This window comes from Vicugna pacos, chromosome 9 (assembly GCF_048564905.1).
Source record: "Vicugna pacos chromosome 9, VicPac4, whole genome shotgun sequence".
NCBI classification, from domain to species: Eukaryota; Metazoa; Chordata; class Mammalia; order Artiodactyla; family Camelidae; genus Vicugna; species Vicugna pacos.
This window is the reverse complement of record NC_132995.1, coordinates 20,284,884-20,303,039: the sequence shown is the minus strand read 5'-3', so window position 1 is coordinate 20,303,039 and position 18,156 is coordinate 20,284,884. Positions and strand designations below refer to the sequence as shown.

Sequence of the window (18,156 nt, the reverse complement as noted above, 5' to 3'; positions counted from 1 at the left end):
CGAAACCAGCAGGATCATTTTCACAGGAAGACAGTATTAAGTCTCAGGTGCACTATCCTCTGCCTCTTGACAGAGTGGATGCAGGAGCTTTGGGGGGGCACGAATACCCATACCAGAGGAAGGAAATAACAGAGAGGCACTTCCATCTTGGAAAGCCTCCCTCGGGAAATATCCCACACCAAATGCCTCTTAAAACTAAAGAATTCTAATTACTAGCTTATTCCCATTGACTAGTAAAATCTCCTGGCTTGCCACACAGGCAGGAAATCAGCTACAGCTGAGAACGAACTCTTAGAGCAGCTAACACCTCATTCAGGACTCTTTCCCATAGATCATTCCAACATCATCATACAGTTTGCGTGTGGGGTGGGGGTGTCCCCCCCACACAGCCAGGTATGCAAAAGAACAGAAAGGCAACTTGGATACTACTGTTTCTGCCAATGCCAAAAACATCTCCCAGGTCTTGGAGATGACTAGCTAATTCTACCTCATCCTAACCATGAGCTCTGTAGAATCTGCGTTCCTGACGTAAAGAAAGGAAATAAATGAGAAAGTCAATTACAGATTTCACAAATATCTTGTACACCAGTCTGTAATTTTAATCAGAATTAACTATCAAAGACATTGCACCTTTAAAGTCTCTGACTGAGCATAACAATGTTCAACAGTGGCTTTATTAGGTGAATGCTTGAAAGTATTGAACATTAAACTCAATTTACTTCACATGTTTGCAAATACATTATTGGCAATTCTTAAATATTTCAAATCAACTACAAGTACAGAAGGCTTGTTCTCAAATAACTCTTCTGAGGTGACATGAAGACTGAGAGAAGCCAATGACTCGAGTCCAGGTCTCTAACCAACAATCACCATATCATCACCGGTGAACTCATATGTGGGAACTTCAAGGTTGAGAGGTGCAGGCCCCTTCCTGATCCTGCCAGATGCATCATAGTGTGACCCATGGCAAGGGCAGTAATAACCACCAAAATCGCCTGCATTTGCAATGGGTACACAACCAAGATGAGTGCAAACACCTATCAAGATGACCCATTCAGGCTTCTTCACTCGTTCTAAATCATGCTGTGGGTCCCTCAACTGGGACACTTCAACTGCGGCCTCCTGGTCAATTTCCTTCTTGGTTCTATGGCGCACAAACAGGGGTTTGCCTCTCCATTTGAAAGCCATGTTCTTGCCCTCTGGAATATCGGATAACTTGATTTCGATTTTCGACATGGCCAATACATCAGCAGAAGCACTCATGCTGGAAACGAACTGGGAGACGACATTCTTGGCAGCATATGCAACACCCACAGTAGTAGTTGCAGTTATCAAATAGGAGAAACCTTTTCTAGCCTCACTGCTCTCTTTAGAAGACTTGGTACTATCTAACACTTCAGCACGACGGTAGTCAGAGAAGTCAGGCACTCTGATGTCCGTATGGGAAAAACGAACAGAAGCAGGGACTGCAAGATAAACAGAAGGTTAAAACACACAATTAGATGAGTACCCTGAAAGGGACATACATCCAGAAATAGAACTTTATGAATTCACAAGCAGAAATCAAATTATAAAAACGTGAAATATGGAACTCACTGGTCTCAGAAATGGTCAAGTTGACAGTGCCAGCAAAATCAAGTCAACTACTACCTATCATAATGGTATGAAATCATAAGATAATATTGACAAACTGAATTCCTCCTGATTGAACACTGCTGATTCAGGATTCATGACAAGTCAGTGCATCAAGTTTAAAAAGTTAAATAGCACTGTAAACAGCAGTATTTTAAGCCCCCCAAACTCAACCTAAGACAACCTGTGCAATTATGCCAAGTATCTCCCATACTCTGTGGATTAGAAGAGACCCTAAACCTCATCTAGTTCACCTGTTCAACTGATGTGTGACCATCTAACTGAACCAAGTATCTAACTTTATTTCTATCTACCTGCTCTCTGAAAGAACTACTAAAAAGTCATAAAACACAAATTACAAGAAAATAAACATTCTGTAAACAGGGTAACCTTAGTTGTAGAAAACTTAAGAGATTTTTGACTTTGGGGTATAAATTCAAGCAAAACCACTAATGGGCAGAAAAGGACACCATTATCAGAATACATGGCTATCAAAATCAAGTAAATCTCCACAAAACCCAATTATTTCAATATTGTATGGGGAAAAAGCAAATTGTTCAGTGAAGGGCAACAGCATCTCTAAGAGTTGAGGCATTATCTTTCTTTTTTTACTGCCATGGATCTCTCAACTGGGACAGTACTACAGCAGGCCATAAATACACCAGATTCATTTATGTCAAATGAGTATCTAATAAGCAAATAACTACTGTTTATACAGTATTCTGGATATAAGCAGTTTATTTTAAACAAAAGGTATGTTCTTCTATCTCATAACCATTTTTAAAAGTCTGACAAAAAATTATGCTATTGGTATCACATTTATGTATGTTTCAGGAAGCAAATCTCTGTACACTGTATATTCCTTTTAGGAAATCTGCCAAAGGTTTCCTTTTAAGAAAAGTGGACATTAAAAATTCCTCACATTCAGAAAATGTACTGTTTCCAAAAGAAAAATGTACTTATAAAATACATTTTCATATAAGTTGTAATTCTACTTGACCTATTGGCTGTCTCATCCTAACATACTTTCTTGAGCAGTCAAACATTACAGGAAGGAATACATTTCACATGGTTCTCAAGGTTAGTAACTTGATGGAAACCATAAGTATTCATAAACAATGGTGAAACCTATCAGAATCGCTCTGCAGTTTTCTGACTAACCAACATTTTCTGGAGGGGACCAGGACACAGGTAGTGACTATCTGAGATTCACAACTATGGCAAAGTGACATTATATCACACACTACTCTACTTCTACTCAATGCTAATCTATCAGGGTAGATGGGGATTTGGGATCAAATATGAATTACTTTCCCTTAGCACTGTCTGGGATTATACAGGAAAGATGTACCATACCTACAAGATGATGGAACTTCTACATTAAAAGCCGTTATCTACAACCCTTAACCATATTACAGTACACAAGGAAATGTACAGGAACACTAAACAGAATGTATTTGACATTATCACCTGAGATATGCTGGCAAAAGAAATCCAGTTGTCTACTCCCATTCTATCTGGCAGGTTACACTTCATATTGAGCTACACCATCAAGAACACTGGGAAATTAAAGTGCCATATTGCAAAAATCATTCTTTAAATAATTTACATGAACTGTATCAGGTGTGACTTTTAGTGGCAAAGATTTAGCTCCAAAGCAAAATCAGGTACTTATAGAAATATCATTTAGAAACAGAAATTTTAACACATTATAACAAAACAGGATTTTTCATTTTGTTTTGTTTTGTTTAAGGTGAGCTCTAATGTGTCCCAATTCAGGGATCTTTTCCTGATCAACTGCCCCTTCCCACACCCACTACTAACTATCTTTCCAAAAACCACTGACACAGGAGATTTTAATATGAATTTAAGCAACAAGCTGAAGGCATGATGACAGAAAAGAGGTTTCCTTTGTTTCTTTATTATTTACCAGTACTTGGAAAAGTTCAAGTAAGCCTCTGACTTTTAGAAGAAACTCATTAGAATCTGACAAATTCCAAGATACTTTTCACTTTTGTTATCGAAATGTTCTCCTCCCTTTTGTTTTTCACCTCCAGGTCCAAAGAATTGGCTTGAGAAGTTTCTCCAAAACCCACAGGTGCCCCGTTAAAAAATTGCCACTTTACTCATTCACAAATATTTTGCACCAACTATTTGCAAAATCTGAGGTTGTGAGAGATAGAAAAATAAAGGAGATATTCTCTACACCTTGGAGCTCAAGGTCAGAGGAATTACGAGTAAATGCAATAGAGTGTTAAGTGTTATGTGCTATAAAACATAAAGGAATCAGCAAATATAAAATTTTATTGACCTGATCCTGAATTGAGATCGAAAGGATAGGTTAAGACTTGTAAATGTGGCAAACTGAGTGGGAGGATCATTTAAAAAGTAGAGAATAGGGGGAATGAAGGCAGAATAAAAAGGGTAGGGGCAACGTGGTCAGCAGGGAAGGCAAAGGTTACCAATTCAACTGTCAGTAAGGCCAAGCAGGAGGCAACAATGAATCAAGTAGACCTGATGAAGACTGTGATGAACTGGAAAAGCACTTGCTCCATCTAAGCGGGCAGCCAATGCACAGCACACTAGACTTCTCTCAGGTGGAAACTAAGGCCCAGTGTTGCCAACTATAAGCATTCCAAGAGACACCAAGAACCCCTCGTTTTTTAAAACTATGCAAGTTAGGCAGACTACAGGCACTTGGCCCACAGGTTGCCAATTCAGGATCTCCAAACAGAGCATAAGAAAGGAAACAAAGCATCAAAGATAAACTAGGATCTGCTGACAGAGGGTGTAAAATACACTCCTAGAGCTTATGGCTGTCAGTCTTCAAATCCACGCACTATCACATACACAATGTGTAACCCTGTGCAAGTCACTTCACCTCTTGTTATGTTTTCTCATCTGTAAAATGGAAGTATCATCATTCTCTAGGGCCTATTGCTCGTTTAGAGGCTGAAATTCATTACCATGTGAAAACCCTTTGGCCCAATGCCTGAAAACACTGCTGTTACTCTACACTATAAATGACCTTGGGGCCTGTAGTTTCTTTTTTTCTTTTTTGGATTCAGGGTGATGAAAGTGAAGGACACTAAAGGATCGGCAGTAGTGACGGGGACAACTTTCCAAATATTAAAAGCAGTTCCATTTTTCTTTAGAATTTATAAAGTGCCCCCAAAACGTGTTAATGGCTTAACGTAGAATTTGTCCATCTGAACCTTACGATACAACCTACGAATTTGGTATCATCATTAATTCATTTCACCTATGAGGGAAAACGTTTAGAAATTTGCCCAAAGGCAAACGACCTGTAAGCAGCAAAATCTCTAAGACTTTTCAAGAAGTCAGACCCCAAAGTTCTTGAACTTAGCCGTTGGAAGTACAAAATCTGCTCTGGCGGCCACTTGAGATCACATAATGCGGCGGCGTCCGAGCACAGGTGAGGACACCGAGGCCCGGGCAGGTACAAAAGCCTGCCCAAGGTCGACCCAGCCCGGCAGGCAACCCGATCCCTAAACAGGGCTCCGCTCCATTCCCGCAGACCCCCGCCCTCCTGGGCTGCTCCCTGGGCCCAGGGCTGGAAGGAGCAAGAAAAGAGGGACCCCCTCAGCCCCAGGTCGCTCCCCTGAGCCCCGCTCACCATTGAGGCCCACAGAGGCGACCAATGGGCGGCCCGCGGCCTGGCCACTCAGCGACTCCCGGCACAGGAAAGACCGCTTCGCGTCCAGCACTGGAGACTCCGGGGTGGCGGGCACCGCGGCCTGCACCAGGGGCCGCAGCGCGCCCGCCACCCCGCGGGACGTGGCCGACAGGACGGGCGCAAACGGGCCCGAGCGAGCGGCGACCGACAACATGGCGACAACAGCTCCAAAACCCTAGCCGGTCACAGGGACGACCTTCCGCCCGCGGCGCAGGCGCGAAGAGGCGCCGGAGGCGCGGGGCGCGTGACGTCAGCGCGCCGGCCGAAGAGGCGCCTCCCCTCCTACGCTGCGTCAGAGGCGGGGCGAGGCCGGGCCGGCCGGAGAAGGTGCGGCTCCGCGCGTTAGCTCCGGATGTGCAGTGGGCTGTGCAGCGGGATCTGCCCCCAGAAGAGGGGCAGAGGGGTGGGGGTGGGGGGGCCTCTGGGAATGTACGTGGACCGATTTTGCATCCTTTGGGGCAAAAACCTCATCTGTGGGGACCTAGGGATGAGAATAAATTATCATAATAGTTTAGGGATAATAATAGTTCCTAACATGTGCAAATATGTTTATGTTTATATAATTTGGTTGGGTGTGATATAAAACGCAGAGCAGAACCTAACATAGTAATTGCTATGTGTTTACTATAAAGATTACTATCATTATCTAACTAAAAAATTGAAAACAATTTTAAATGTCCAGAGACTTACGTGCAAATAATGGTAATGATGACGGCTTATGTTTATTCAGCATTCATTTTACTATGTATTAGATTTTGTGCTTTACCTTCATTCTTTCATTTATAGTCAAGGTCCTTATAGCTACTGTTTTAGCAATGAGGAAACAGAGGTTTAGAGGGATTATGTGCCCGGGACAGGATAGCCAGCAAGCTCTGACGTGGGGAAGTCTGTCTTCTGAGTGTGTACTCTTAACCATTGCCGCAGTTTCCACAAGTGAGATTTTAGGGGATGAGGAATAGGTCCCTAAATCAGTTTCTATCACATGGTGAGCAAAGTTTTACTTCTCTTTAAATCCTTCTGATTACACCAAAGAGAAAGTCCCAGATTAGTGTTAGTATATCTTTGATTCTTCTCAAGACTTGCTCATCTCCCCTTCAACAGAATAGGCCTTGAATTCAAAGCTGTTAGCAGGTAGTTGAATCTAGAGAGGATGTAAGAATAGTTTATTTTCATGATATTTATTTTCTAACTATACTGATTTTCCAGTGACGATTGAAAAAGTTTATTTTACACTTATTTAGGTAAAAACTGAGTTAATTTAAATATTAAGTAAATATTAATACAAGCAGCACACAGAGTTGGCAGAATTGGGATGGTGGTGCGTGTATGAACCAATGAGGTTTCTCTACTCTGTGCTGTGATGGGCTTTGTGACCTAGGCAAGTTTCCTAACCCTTCTGTGCCACAGTTTCCTCACTTGTAAAATGGGGGTGGTAATGATGCCATCTGGGAGGAGTAAATGCACTAGTAAGTGTGAAGTGCCCGCGAGAGGCCTGGTGCATACTAAGCACCAGGTGAGAGTTTGCTGGTATTGTTTTAATCTGACATGTCACCTGCCTCCTCTGAGAAGCCTTCCTTTGATTTCTGCTGACTCATTTATGTTCCTCTCTAGGTCCACAGCATACTGACTACTTCCTCTGGGCCCTCCTCTGGGACTAGGTCTCGGCCTTTCTTATTGCCCCAGGGACTGGGCTGTACTTTCAAGGTTGAAACTGGCCTCCTCAGGGACCACCCTGACTCAGTTAGCCTCCGGGTGGGCACTGGGTTCAGCCCAGCACCAACCCTAGTGATAAAAGCAGACCTTTCCAGAGCAGCTACCACACACCATGCCTAGTTGGAGTGCTTTACAGAAAATAGCACACTTAATATCACAGCAGTCATCTAAGATGAGGATAAGAGTAAGTGAAGGATAAATAAGAAAGGAAGGAGCCTTCTCAAGATGAGCAGAGTGGGAATTGCTATCTCTAGACAATCAGGGTTCAGTTCCAGTTCTGCCATTCACAAGCTAAGGTGATTTATATATTACCTATGTGTGTGCCTCAGTTCTTCTGTAAAAAGAGAAGAATAATAGTATCTGCCTCCAAAGGGTTATTTTAAGGATTAAGTGGATTAAAACATGTAAAGTGAATAGGACTGTGCCTGGCAAGTGTGTGAATGTTCAAAATAATGATAAAAATAACTCTTTAAATTTTCTAGATGCAGAAACTAAATTTTGAGATTCACATAAGACAAATGACCTACCCAAAGACACACTGATTTTTTTGTTTTGTTTTAATGAGGTGTAATTGACACATAAGGAGTGTAAGTTTAAGGAGTAAAACTTGTTGATTTGATACACATATATTGCAACATGATTACCACCATAGCTAGCTAATATCTAAATCACCTCATGTAATTATTACCATATCTTTTTTGTGGTAAGAACACTTAAGATCTACTCTCTTAGCAACTTTCAGGTATATAATACACTAATTATAATCATCATGCTGTAAATGAGATCCCCAGAAGTGGTTCATCTTATAACTAGAAGACTCTGCCCTTGACCAACATCTCCCCATTTCCTCCAGTCCCCAGCCACCACTCTACTCTTGGTTTCTGTGAGTTCTGCTTTTTCAGATTCCACATAAAGTGAGATCATACAGTGTCTGTCTTTATCTGAATGAGCACCATGCCTTCAAGTTTCATCCATGTTGTTCCAGATGGTGGGATTTCCTTCTTTATCAGGGCTGAATAATATTCCATTGGATGTATGTACCACATCTTCCTTATCAGTTCACCCTTCGACGGACACTTAGGGTGTTTCCATATCTTGGCTAGCATGAATAATGCTGTAATGGACATGGGAGTGCCCATGTTTCTTCGAGATACTGTTTTCATTTCTTTTTGATATATACCCAGACGTGGGATTGCTGGGTCATATGATAGTTCTATTTTTTTTTTTTGAGGAATCTCCATACATACTGTTTTCCGTAGTGACTGCACTAATTTACATTCACATCAGCAGTGCACAGATTTCCCTTTTCTCCACGTCCTCACCAACACTTACCTCTTGTCTTTCTAACTATAGCCATTCTAACAAGTGTGAGGTGACACTTGTAGTTTTGATTTGCATTTCCTTGATTAATGATGTGGAGCATGTTTTCATATTGACCACTTGTGAGTCTTCTTTGAAAAAAATGTCTATTCAGAACCTCTGCTCATTTTTAATTGGATTATTTTAGTGCTATTGAGTTATATGAGTCTTTTTGTATATTTTGAATATTAATTCCTTATTGGATATATGATTTCCAAATATCTTCTCTCATTCCGATGGTTGCCTTTTCATTTTGTTGATGGTTTCTTTGCTGTGCAAAACTTTTTAGTTTGACATAGTTATTAATTTTGCTTTTGTTGCTTGTGCTTTCAGTGTTGTATCCAAAAAATTGTTGCCAAGACCAGTAACAAGGGGCTTCTCCCCTATTTTTTGTGTGTTTTTTTTCCCACAGGTTTTGTTTCTATGTTTAAGTTTTTAACTGATTTTGAGTTAACTTTTGTGAGTGGTCTAAGATAGGAATCCAATTTCATTTTACTGGTTATCCAGTTATCCAGTGGTTATCCAGTTTTCCCAATAGCATATACTGAAGACCCTACCCTTTCCTCCATTTAGTATTCTCAGCTCCCTTGTCAAGTATTAGTTGACTGTATGTGCAAAGGTTTATTTCTGGGTTCTCAATTCATTTCAGTCTTCTTAAATTTGCCAAGATTTGTTTTATGATCTTTTATGTAATGTAAGCTGAAGAATGGTCCACGTGTGCTGCTGCTGTTGGATGGAACGTTCTATATATGTCTGTTAGGTTCATTTTGTCTAAAGTTTGGTTCAAGTCCAACGTCTCCACGTTGTTTTTCTGTCTGTATTATCTGTCCATTGTTGAAAGTGAGGTATTGAGTTCCTCTACTATTATTTTATTTATTGTCTTCTCTCCTTTCAGAGCTGTTAGTTTTGCTTCCTATATTTCATTGCACTGATGTTGAGAGTGCATATATATTTATAATTGTTAGATACTCTTGATGAATTGACCCCTTTATTATTATATAATAACCTTTTTTGTCTGTTACTACTATTTTTGGCTTAAAGTCTATTTTGTTGGTATTGAGTCTAGCTACCCCTCCTCTCTTTGGGTTCCCATTTGCATGGAATATCTTTTTCCATCCCTTCACTTGGCCTGTGTGTGCCTTTTAGATGAAGTAAGCCTATGGTAGGCAGCACGTATTTGGATCATGTTTTTGTTGTTTTTAATCTATCTAGCCACTCTATGTCTTTTGATTGAGAAATTCAATCCATTTACATTTTGAGTAATTATTAATAAGTAAGAACTTACTAATGTCATTTTATTGTTTTCTAGCTATTTTGTCATTCCCTTGCTCCTTTCTTCTCTCTTCCTGCTTTCCTTTTTGAACTGATGATTTTCCGTAGTGTTATGTTTTTACTTTTTTTAAAAAATTGAAATGTAATCAATTTACAATATTCTGTTCATTTCTGGTGTACAGCATAGTGATTCAATCATATATATCATATTATATATATATATATATATATATATATATATATATATATATATATATCTTGTCTTCCTAAAACACTATGCTCATTGTACCTAAAAGAAATATTGCCTTACATACATTCCTTTTTCCTTTTTCTCCTTCTTTCCCAAATAGTTGCCTTTCAGTGCTGTAACCATTAAATCCTACAGCAGAACCAATAACTTGCATATGAAGTAAAAAAGAATGCTATGAAAGGGGAGTGCTCTTGTCTTGTGCAGTCGATTCTGTTATTAAAGATCTATGCATCTTTACAATCCTCTACTTAAACTGGTATTTTCAAACAATACAAAGCTATTTTTTTTAACATTTTAGTATCTGGTCTTTACATGGAAGACTAAATTCATGCTTATAGCTTAATGCGGTCTTTGCAAACTAAATTTAAGATGCCACATTTTAGAAATTTACTTATCAATGTTTCTACAGTATTGTTTGCTAATTTTCAAATAAAGTTCTGATCAGTGGAGGAAAAAGTGTAAAGAAATGCAACAGATTTCTGTATGTTAATCTTGTATCCTGCTACCTTGCTGAATTTGTTTATCAGCTCTGTTAGTTTTTGTGTGAAGCCTTTAGGATTTTCTATATGTAGTATCATGTCATCTGCATGTAGTGATAATTTTACCTCTTTTCTTCCAATTTGGATCTCTTTTATTTCTTTTTCTTATCTGATTGCTATGGCTAGTGTAGTGTCATGTTTTGAGTCCCTTCTTTTTATCTTTTGTGAACCTGCTGTGGTTTTTGCTTTGTAGTTACTATGAGGCATATATTATATTATATTGTATACTTATTTGTTTATAAAATAGTCAATTTTATGCTTGTAACAATTTAACTTTAATCACATACAAAAACTCTACCTTTTTACTTTTCCCTTTTATGATTTTGATGCCACAATTTATATCTTTTTAAATGTGTGTCCATTAACAGGTTATTGGAGCTATAACTGTTTTTAATACTTTTGTCTTTTAACTTTTGTAGTAAAGTAGTTAACACACTACCAAATTACAGTTGAGAGTATTCTGAATCTGACTATAATCTGACTATATACTTAACCTTTACCAGTGTGTTAGACATTTTCATGTTACAAGTTAGCATCCTTTCATTTCAGCTTGAAGGACTCCTTCCAGCATTTCTTGTAAGGCAGGTCTGGTAGGGATGAATTCCCTTATCTTTTGTTTATCAGGGAAAGTCTTCATCTCATCTTCATTTCTGAAGGACAGTTTTGCTGGATATGGTATTCTTGGTTGGCGGAGAGTTGCAGCATATTGAATATATCATCCCATTCTCTCCTGACAGAAAGGTCCATGCTGAGAAATCCACTGATAGCCTTATGGGGGTTCCCACGTATAAGGTTTTGTTTTTGTTTTGTTTTTGTTTTTCTCTTGCTGCTAAAGAGGCTATGATCTTTCACATGCTGCATGTTGAGAGGCACTTGGTTTGCATACCAGCTCTGCCCACTATTTCTGTGTGACATTGGGCAGCCCTGAGCTTCAAATTCCTCATCTATAAAACAGGGATAAAAATAAGATCGCTGGATAAAGAAGATATGGTATATTTGTACAGTGGAATACTACTCAGCCATAAAAACCGACAACATAATGCCATTTGCAGCAACATGGATGATCCTGGGGAGTGTCATTCTAAGTGAAGTAAGCCAGGGAGAGAGAGAGGAATGTCATGTGAGATCGCTCATATGTGGAATCTAAAAAACAAAAACAAACAAAAACAAAGCATAAATACAGGACAGAAATAGACTCATGGACAGAGAATACAGACTTGTGGTTACCGGAGGGGGGGGGTAGAGGGTGGGAAGGGATAGACTGGGATTTCAAAATTGTAGAATAGATAAACAAGATTACACTGTATAGCACAGGGAAATATACACAAAATGTTATGATAACTCACAGAGAAAAAAATGTGACAATGAGTGTGTATATGTCCATGAGTGACTGAAAAATTGTGCTGAACACTGGAATTTGACACAACATTGTAAAATTATTATAAATCAATAAAAAATGTAAAAAAAATAAATAAAAATACATTTACTATTTGGTAATAGTAATAAACAGTTTATAAATTGTCTCAAAAAAAAATAAGATCGCTGTGAGGATGAAAAGAAACAATGCACATTAAGTACTTAATGTCTGGTACACAACAAGCACATAAGAATTTTTTTTTTTTTTTTTGGTAAATCAGGAGAGGTGGAGGAATAGCTGTGGGCTTGGGAACATGAATGTTTGGTGAGCTTCTCAATTCCCAGAAACTCTGAAAAGCAGAGTGTATACAAGAATAAGGCAGAAGGAGGCATGACACAAAGCCTTCCTTTTAACAAATGGATAGTTTGTTTAAATCAGAGGTCAGAGTTCAGAGGTCGTAGACTGGAGACTCACTCTCTCCCCTGTCTCAGTTCTGCCCAGAGACCTATTGGTATGGCATTCTCAGTAATAGAAAAGTGAGAATTATTTGCTAGCATTTACAAATTGTGAGTATTTCCACATGCATGCTGTTGTAGACAGACTGGCGGCCCCCTAAAGATGCCCATGGAACTGCGAATGTGTTACCTTACATGGCAGAGGGACTTGGCAGGTGTCACTAAGGATCTTGAGGTGGGAAAATTATCCTGGATTCCCTGGGTAGGCCCAGTGTAGTCACAGGGTTCTTACCAGAGAAAAGCAGGAGGTCAGAGAGGGCAGAAGATGTTATGCTGCTGACTTTGAAGATGCAAGAATGGGGCCTGGAGCCAAGGAATGCAGGCAACCTCTAGAAGCTGGAAAAGACATGGAAACAGGTTCTTCCCTAAAGTCTCCTTCTGATAACACAGGCCTGCTGACCCATTTTAGACTTTTGACCTCCAGAATTGTAAAATAATGAATTTGGGTTGTTTTAAGCCACTAAATTTGTGGTAATGGAAAACCAGTACACACACACATACACAAATGTTTGTCTCCTAACAACTGGAAGATCTAACCACATGAGGCCTGGATCCTCACGTGGAAGAAGACTGGGAAAGTCCTCGCTTGCTGGTCTGGGTTCTTTCCCATCCTGCACGCTTAATTCAGTTACATTGCACAGCTATCTGCTGAGGCCTCGGAGTGTGGGACGCCAGGTTCACACCGTTCCATGAACAAACCTGATCCTTTGCCAATAGCAGTGGGATGCCAGCAAGCAGTGGGATCTCCCAGTCCCAAGTCTGCGAGTCTTATCCTGAGATACTTCCTGCCCCCTGCAGTTTTGATGCTTCCATGTGGGCAAGGGGTATGTGATTGGAGCCAGAGAGGGGAGTGTGTTCTAAGGTGACTGTACTAGGATTCGCCAAAGATGGTCCTCCAACATATTTATAACACGGCAGTTCTGCATATGATCCTGGATAATGTGCAAAGCTCGTGAGAAGCCTTTGGCCTTGCCTCTGGGGACATGCCTCCTCAGCCCCTTTCATCTCACCTTCTGCCCAACTGTAAGGCAATCAGCCTCCCTTCTTAAGGGCCCCACGTCTGTCTCCTGTTTCCACACCATTACCCTGGGAAATGCCTGGCTTCCCGTGTCCAGCTCCAGTCGCTGTGCCAGTTTCAGCCTCTCCTCTCAGCCCACATCCCTCACTTGAGCAGTGAGACATGAAGACTGACAGCTACTTGAGAACTGCACAGCCTGTCCCGGAGTTAAGCCATTTAAAATGCATTTCTGTTCCATAAAATCCGTTTCCATAATTCTGTGCCCCTACTTCTTTGAAAGATGGTAACCCTAGGGAGGAGAAGAAATTAGCCAGGGAGGAGAAGTTCAGACGTGGTAATGTTAATCGCTCGTTCCTTTAACACATTAGTCACATTCATTAAGTATGATTAATTTTCAAACTTGGTTGAAAACCATATCAGTTTCCCTATCAGCCACACATCCATCTCTTGCCAAACAAGCTACTACAGTGGCACCAAATAGTACCCCCCTTTTTTACACCCTGATTGTATTACATGTGCCCTGAAAAATTTGTCAGGTTAACTGAACTCATTTGTGTAGAATACTTGCCAAGAGCCCGGGCTCCAGAATCAGACTGCCAAGGTTTGGTCCCAATTCCTCTACTTGTTGCCTGAGTCACTTGGGCAAGTTTCTGAACCTCTCTGTGCCTCGGTTTCCTCATCTGAGAATGTAAGTAAGAATATCTATCTCAGGTTTGTTGTCAAGATGAAATAAGGCTTGGGGATTGCTCAGTGTGTTGATATTGTTATTAAGGACCTTTGGAGTGTTATTCACTCATTGATACAAAAGATTTTATCCAGTGATTTTATATGCCAGACAGTGTTGTGTGCCTACAGCTGGCAGTACAGCAGTGAACAAAATAAATAAATGTGTCTGACCTTTGGGACCTCACATTCTAGTAGGGGGAGATAGACAACAAAAACACACACATGACATGCCAGATGGTGATGTGTTCTATGGGGAACAGAAAGTGGGACAAGGGGAAAGGAGTACCGAGACGGTGGGAGAAGGTCAAAGGGATCTCAGAGATCACCTAGTTCAACATATTGAGGGAAATATGTACCTAGGGAAATATATGCTTCAGGTATCCACCAAATGAGTGTTGAGAACCTACTAGGTGCCAGGCCCTGACCTGGAGGGGCTCACATCTTTCAGGGGGAGACAGCCAAGCTGTGAGCCCGAGTGTGTGACACATGATGAGAAGGTGACCGTAGATAGCCAGACCAAGACCACGTGGTAAACGAGCAGAGGCTTCGCAGTGCAGTGTGCAGTGAAGCAGGAGGGCTCAGAGAAGGCTGCCCTGAGAAAGCGGATGTAAGCCTGGCCACGAAGATGCGGGGGAACATCAGCAGCAGAAGAGCAGGTGTATCAGGTCCTGCCTGTATCCCCTCCTCGGACTCCGAGTGCCAGCCCCTGAATCTGTCTGCCTGAAGTCTCGTCCCTGCCCACACTGCGAGCCAGAAGTGCAAGAGAATAACCAGCCCAGCCCACTCCCAGCCGTGGCTGACAGCCCCTCACTTTGCATGGGTCCCTCTGAGAGTGTGTCCTACGCTGCCCCCCAGCGTGCCCCCATGGGCTGCAGCCACAGTAGCCTGCGATGATACCTGTGTGATAACACGCCCCTCACTGGCTGCCTTCCCCTCGCCTCACTTCCTCCTTCCTCTGCTGGTGTTCTCTCCACCTCCCAGACAGACAGCCTGTCCTCTGCTTGCTGTCTCGGGCTGTGCTTCTGTGGGAAGTCGGGCACACAGAGGGGACCTCACGTGCCCAGAGTCGGGATAGGAGGCGGGTGGTTTCAAGTGGGCAGAATAGAAACTCAGTGGCAGGAGAGGGTCTTGGATGTGGGGACTGGGACCTTTATGTGTTTTCTGTTGTGTAACAAATACCACAAACTTAGCTGTTCAAAAAGTGCCTGTTTTATATTCTCTCAGTTTCTGTGGGGCAGGGGTCTGGGCGCTGCTCAGTTGAGCCCTCTGCTCCAGGTCCCACCGGCTGTGATCAAGGCATCCACCAGGGCCGTGATCTCATGTGAGGTCTGGAGCCCTCTTCTAGGCTCCCAGGGTGTTGGCAGAAGCTAATTCCTTGTAGTTGTGGGACTGAGACCATCAGCAATTAGAGGCCACCGCAGTTCCCTGCCATGTGGCCTGCTCCACAACACAGCAGTTATTTCTTCAAGCCCAGGAGGGGACTCTCCCTCCTTACATCTCTCTGAAGTCTTCTGTCTCTGAACTCTAAACCGTCTTTGACATGAGTTCAACTGATTAGGTCAGGCCCACCCGCACTCAAAGGGAGGGCATTGTACGGGGCATTTACATCAGTGGTGGGAATCCTGGGGGCCATCTAAGAATTCTGCCTACCCCAGCACCTCATTGTGAAGAGCCTTGCACACTGCATTGAGAAGCTTGGGCTTCTTTCTCCAGGAATGGGAGCCACGAGAACCAGTGAGCTAGGAAGCAGTGTGGAGACGGTGCTGCCCCATTGCCCAGCTGCTTGCTTTGAGCTCTGCAATGACTCCAGGAGAATACAGTGTGGAAGGTGAGCACTTGACATGTGGTTCACTTTGTCTTCCAAACAGCCATCATTGTTGCTTCATACTAGGGCTTCCTCCCCACTCCTGAAAGATTGGAGAGAACCCTGGTAGAGACAGGTCTGGGGCAAGCAGTTCTGTTGGAGAACTGCACATTTTCTGGAGGGAAGGGAGTATTTAGAGAGATGAGGGTAAGTTGAAGAGGTGTGCCTCTGAGAAACCTTGGGCAACCTGTGGAGGGCAAAGAGGGTGCTCTTGTAGAGAGTCTCCCTCCTTCCACTCATCCTCCCTCTGCCCCAGTGGTATCACAGCTCTGTACTTTTGGTCATCTTGCTCCCAAGGATGAAGTTCTGAACCCACACAGCTTAGACTCAACTCAAAACCTCTGTGAAGCTTTACCCATTACTCAGGAGGAGCTGTTTCCTAGATCCCATGTTTGCAGAAAGACTCAGCAGAGGCCCCTTCGTCCTGCAGAGGACTCAGTTCCTTGAGTCTTCAAGACATTCCTAGGAGTCCCTGAGGACTTGAAAATGAACTAGAAAGGCAGGAAGGAGGCTTAAGCCCACACAGGGTCCCTGCAGAATCTGCACACACAGTTTGTCATTATTTCTCTTTCATACTGATGCTCAGAAAACATGATGAGAAGTTAAATCCAACCATCTAGTTTGTCCAGCATTGCTACTGGAATAATAAATTTATAGGTTAAATAAGAATTTTGGGGGGTACTCATTTCAAAATTGGTGAACACAGGGAAGCAGTTTGTAAAGTGCTTGGTATTTAATTTATATTCCAAAGTAATCATGAAGGCAGCACCGATTTGTAATTCCAAAGGTCCTTTTATCCCTGAATCTTAAAAGCACTTTTCCAGGCATACTAGGAATAAAAATAAGTTGCAAAACCTCCATGAAAAAAATTAAGGTTAAAACACAATTTTGAAGCACCACTTGAGTTTGTCCATTTACCTGTTTTATAAATACACTCACCTATTTTTCTTACTGTTAGAAGAAGCAGATAGCTAGATATGAGCAGAGAAATGGGGACGCAGGACAAATGGCAGAAACTGGGCAAAAAAGGAGAGGCATGAGCCAAATGCAGGAAACTCTGCATCATGTAAACAACATGGGTCCCTGGGCAGAGACAGAAAAGCAGGAACCTCTGGGCTGATAAGCGATCACACATTTGGGGGTGACAAGTGGCCTGAAGGCATAAAAAGAAAGGTGCGAAAAGGCAACAATGTAACCTTTTGCTCATCACGCCCTCATTGCGATAAAATTAGCCTTGCAGATTAGAAGTACCCATCATGCACCAATGCCAGGACACTTCCGATCCAGACTAAGGACAAAAATCCCTTCTCCCTTTGGGAAGGTGGAGTTGGGATGGAAATCAAGGAATATGACCCTAAACCCTTCCCTCCCCAATGATATTCTACTCATTCATTTTTACACTCAGTGTAACCAGCTTGCCAAAGACAAATGGCAGCCACTCACCTGCGCCTGCCCGCTCTCCCCTGGAGAAGTGTACTGTCTATTCATTAATCAATCCCCACTTTCTTAACCTCCGTGTTTTGTCTCTGAAATGTTTCTGTGACAAGATAAGAACCTAATCACTGGCAATATCACAATTCTCTTTCACAAAAGAAAGAACATCGTGCGACATGTAGAACCACACAACAGAATGAAATGGCAAACCTCCGGCATCTTGAGAAAAGCCCAAGATGAATTATACCTGCCTTCTGTGTCTAGGGGATGGTAATTAAACCAGATAGCCCATAACAAGGTGTGCTGATTAATAGATTATTTGATTACCAAGTATAACTATAGCTGCATCGATACAATTGCCTAAATGTTCTAAATTAGAAATTGTGCAATAAAATATAACGGAAAGGTAATAAAGATTGGTAGTTTTAATTGCAAAGAATGATTAATTGATCATTCAGATTGTATTGATCTACAGCTTATTCAATTCTTTGCAATTTGATTTGTCAAATTTGAGTCCAAATAACTGATAATCTGTCCTATTAATGGTAGAACTAGAAGGGACAGGAATGATGGAAGACGAAAGGCTGGAACCACGGACCTGGTGGCTCCACACTGAAGGGCTGAGCTCTTCTAATGTCCCTGCACTGGGCCTGTGTGGGTGCACACCTGGCCCACCATTTGGACTCCCACTCGTCCCTCTCCTTGCACAAGCTCCACGTGCCCCAGGAATCTGTGGTGACACGAGAAGGCAGACCTGGGGACATGTCCAGCCTCCACCTC

The 18,156-nt window shown here is 41.9% G+C and overlaps 1 protein-coding gene across 1 annotated transcript; it reads right to left on the bottom strand.

Moving 5' to 3' along the window:
• Nucleotides 1-576: 576 nt before the first annotated feature.
• Nucleotides 577-5,555, bottom strand: UQCRFS1 (ubiquinol-cytochrome c reductase, Rieske iron-sulfur polypeptide 1). Its single transcript, XM_031672096.2, has 2 exons — nucleotides 5,270-5,555; nucleotides 577-1,466 (listed from the first exon to the last, which is right to left on the bottom strand). Exons 1-2 carry the CDS (start codon nucleotides 5,481-5,483, stop codon nucleotides 856-858), a joined length of 825 nt encoding a protein of 274 aa, XP_031527956.2. The 5' UTR covers nucleotides 5,484-5,555; the 3' UTR covers nucleotides 577-855.
• Nucleotides 5,556-18,156: the final 12,601 nt, after the last annotated feature.

Excerpts from the sequence above, each read along its gene's own strand:
- UQCRFS1 (XM_031672096.2), bottom strand. The coding sequence starts at position 5,483 with ATGTTGTCGGTCGCCGCTCGCTCGGGCCCGTTTGCGCCCGTCCTGTCG. Across the intron at positions 1,467-5,269 it reads CGCCTCTGTGGGCCTCAATG|TCCCTGCTTCTGTTCGTTTT; the intron begins GTGAGCGGGGCT and ends TTTATCTTGCAG.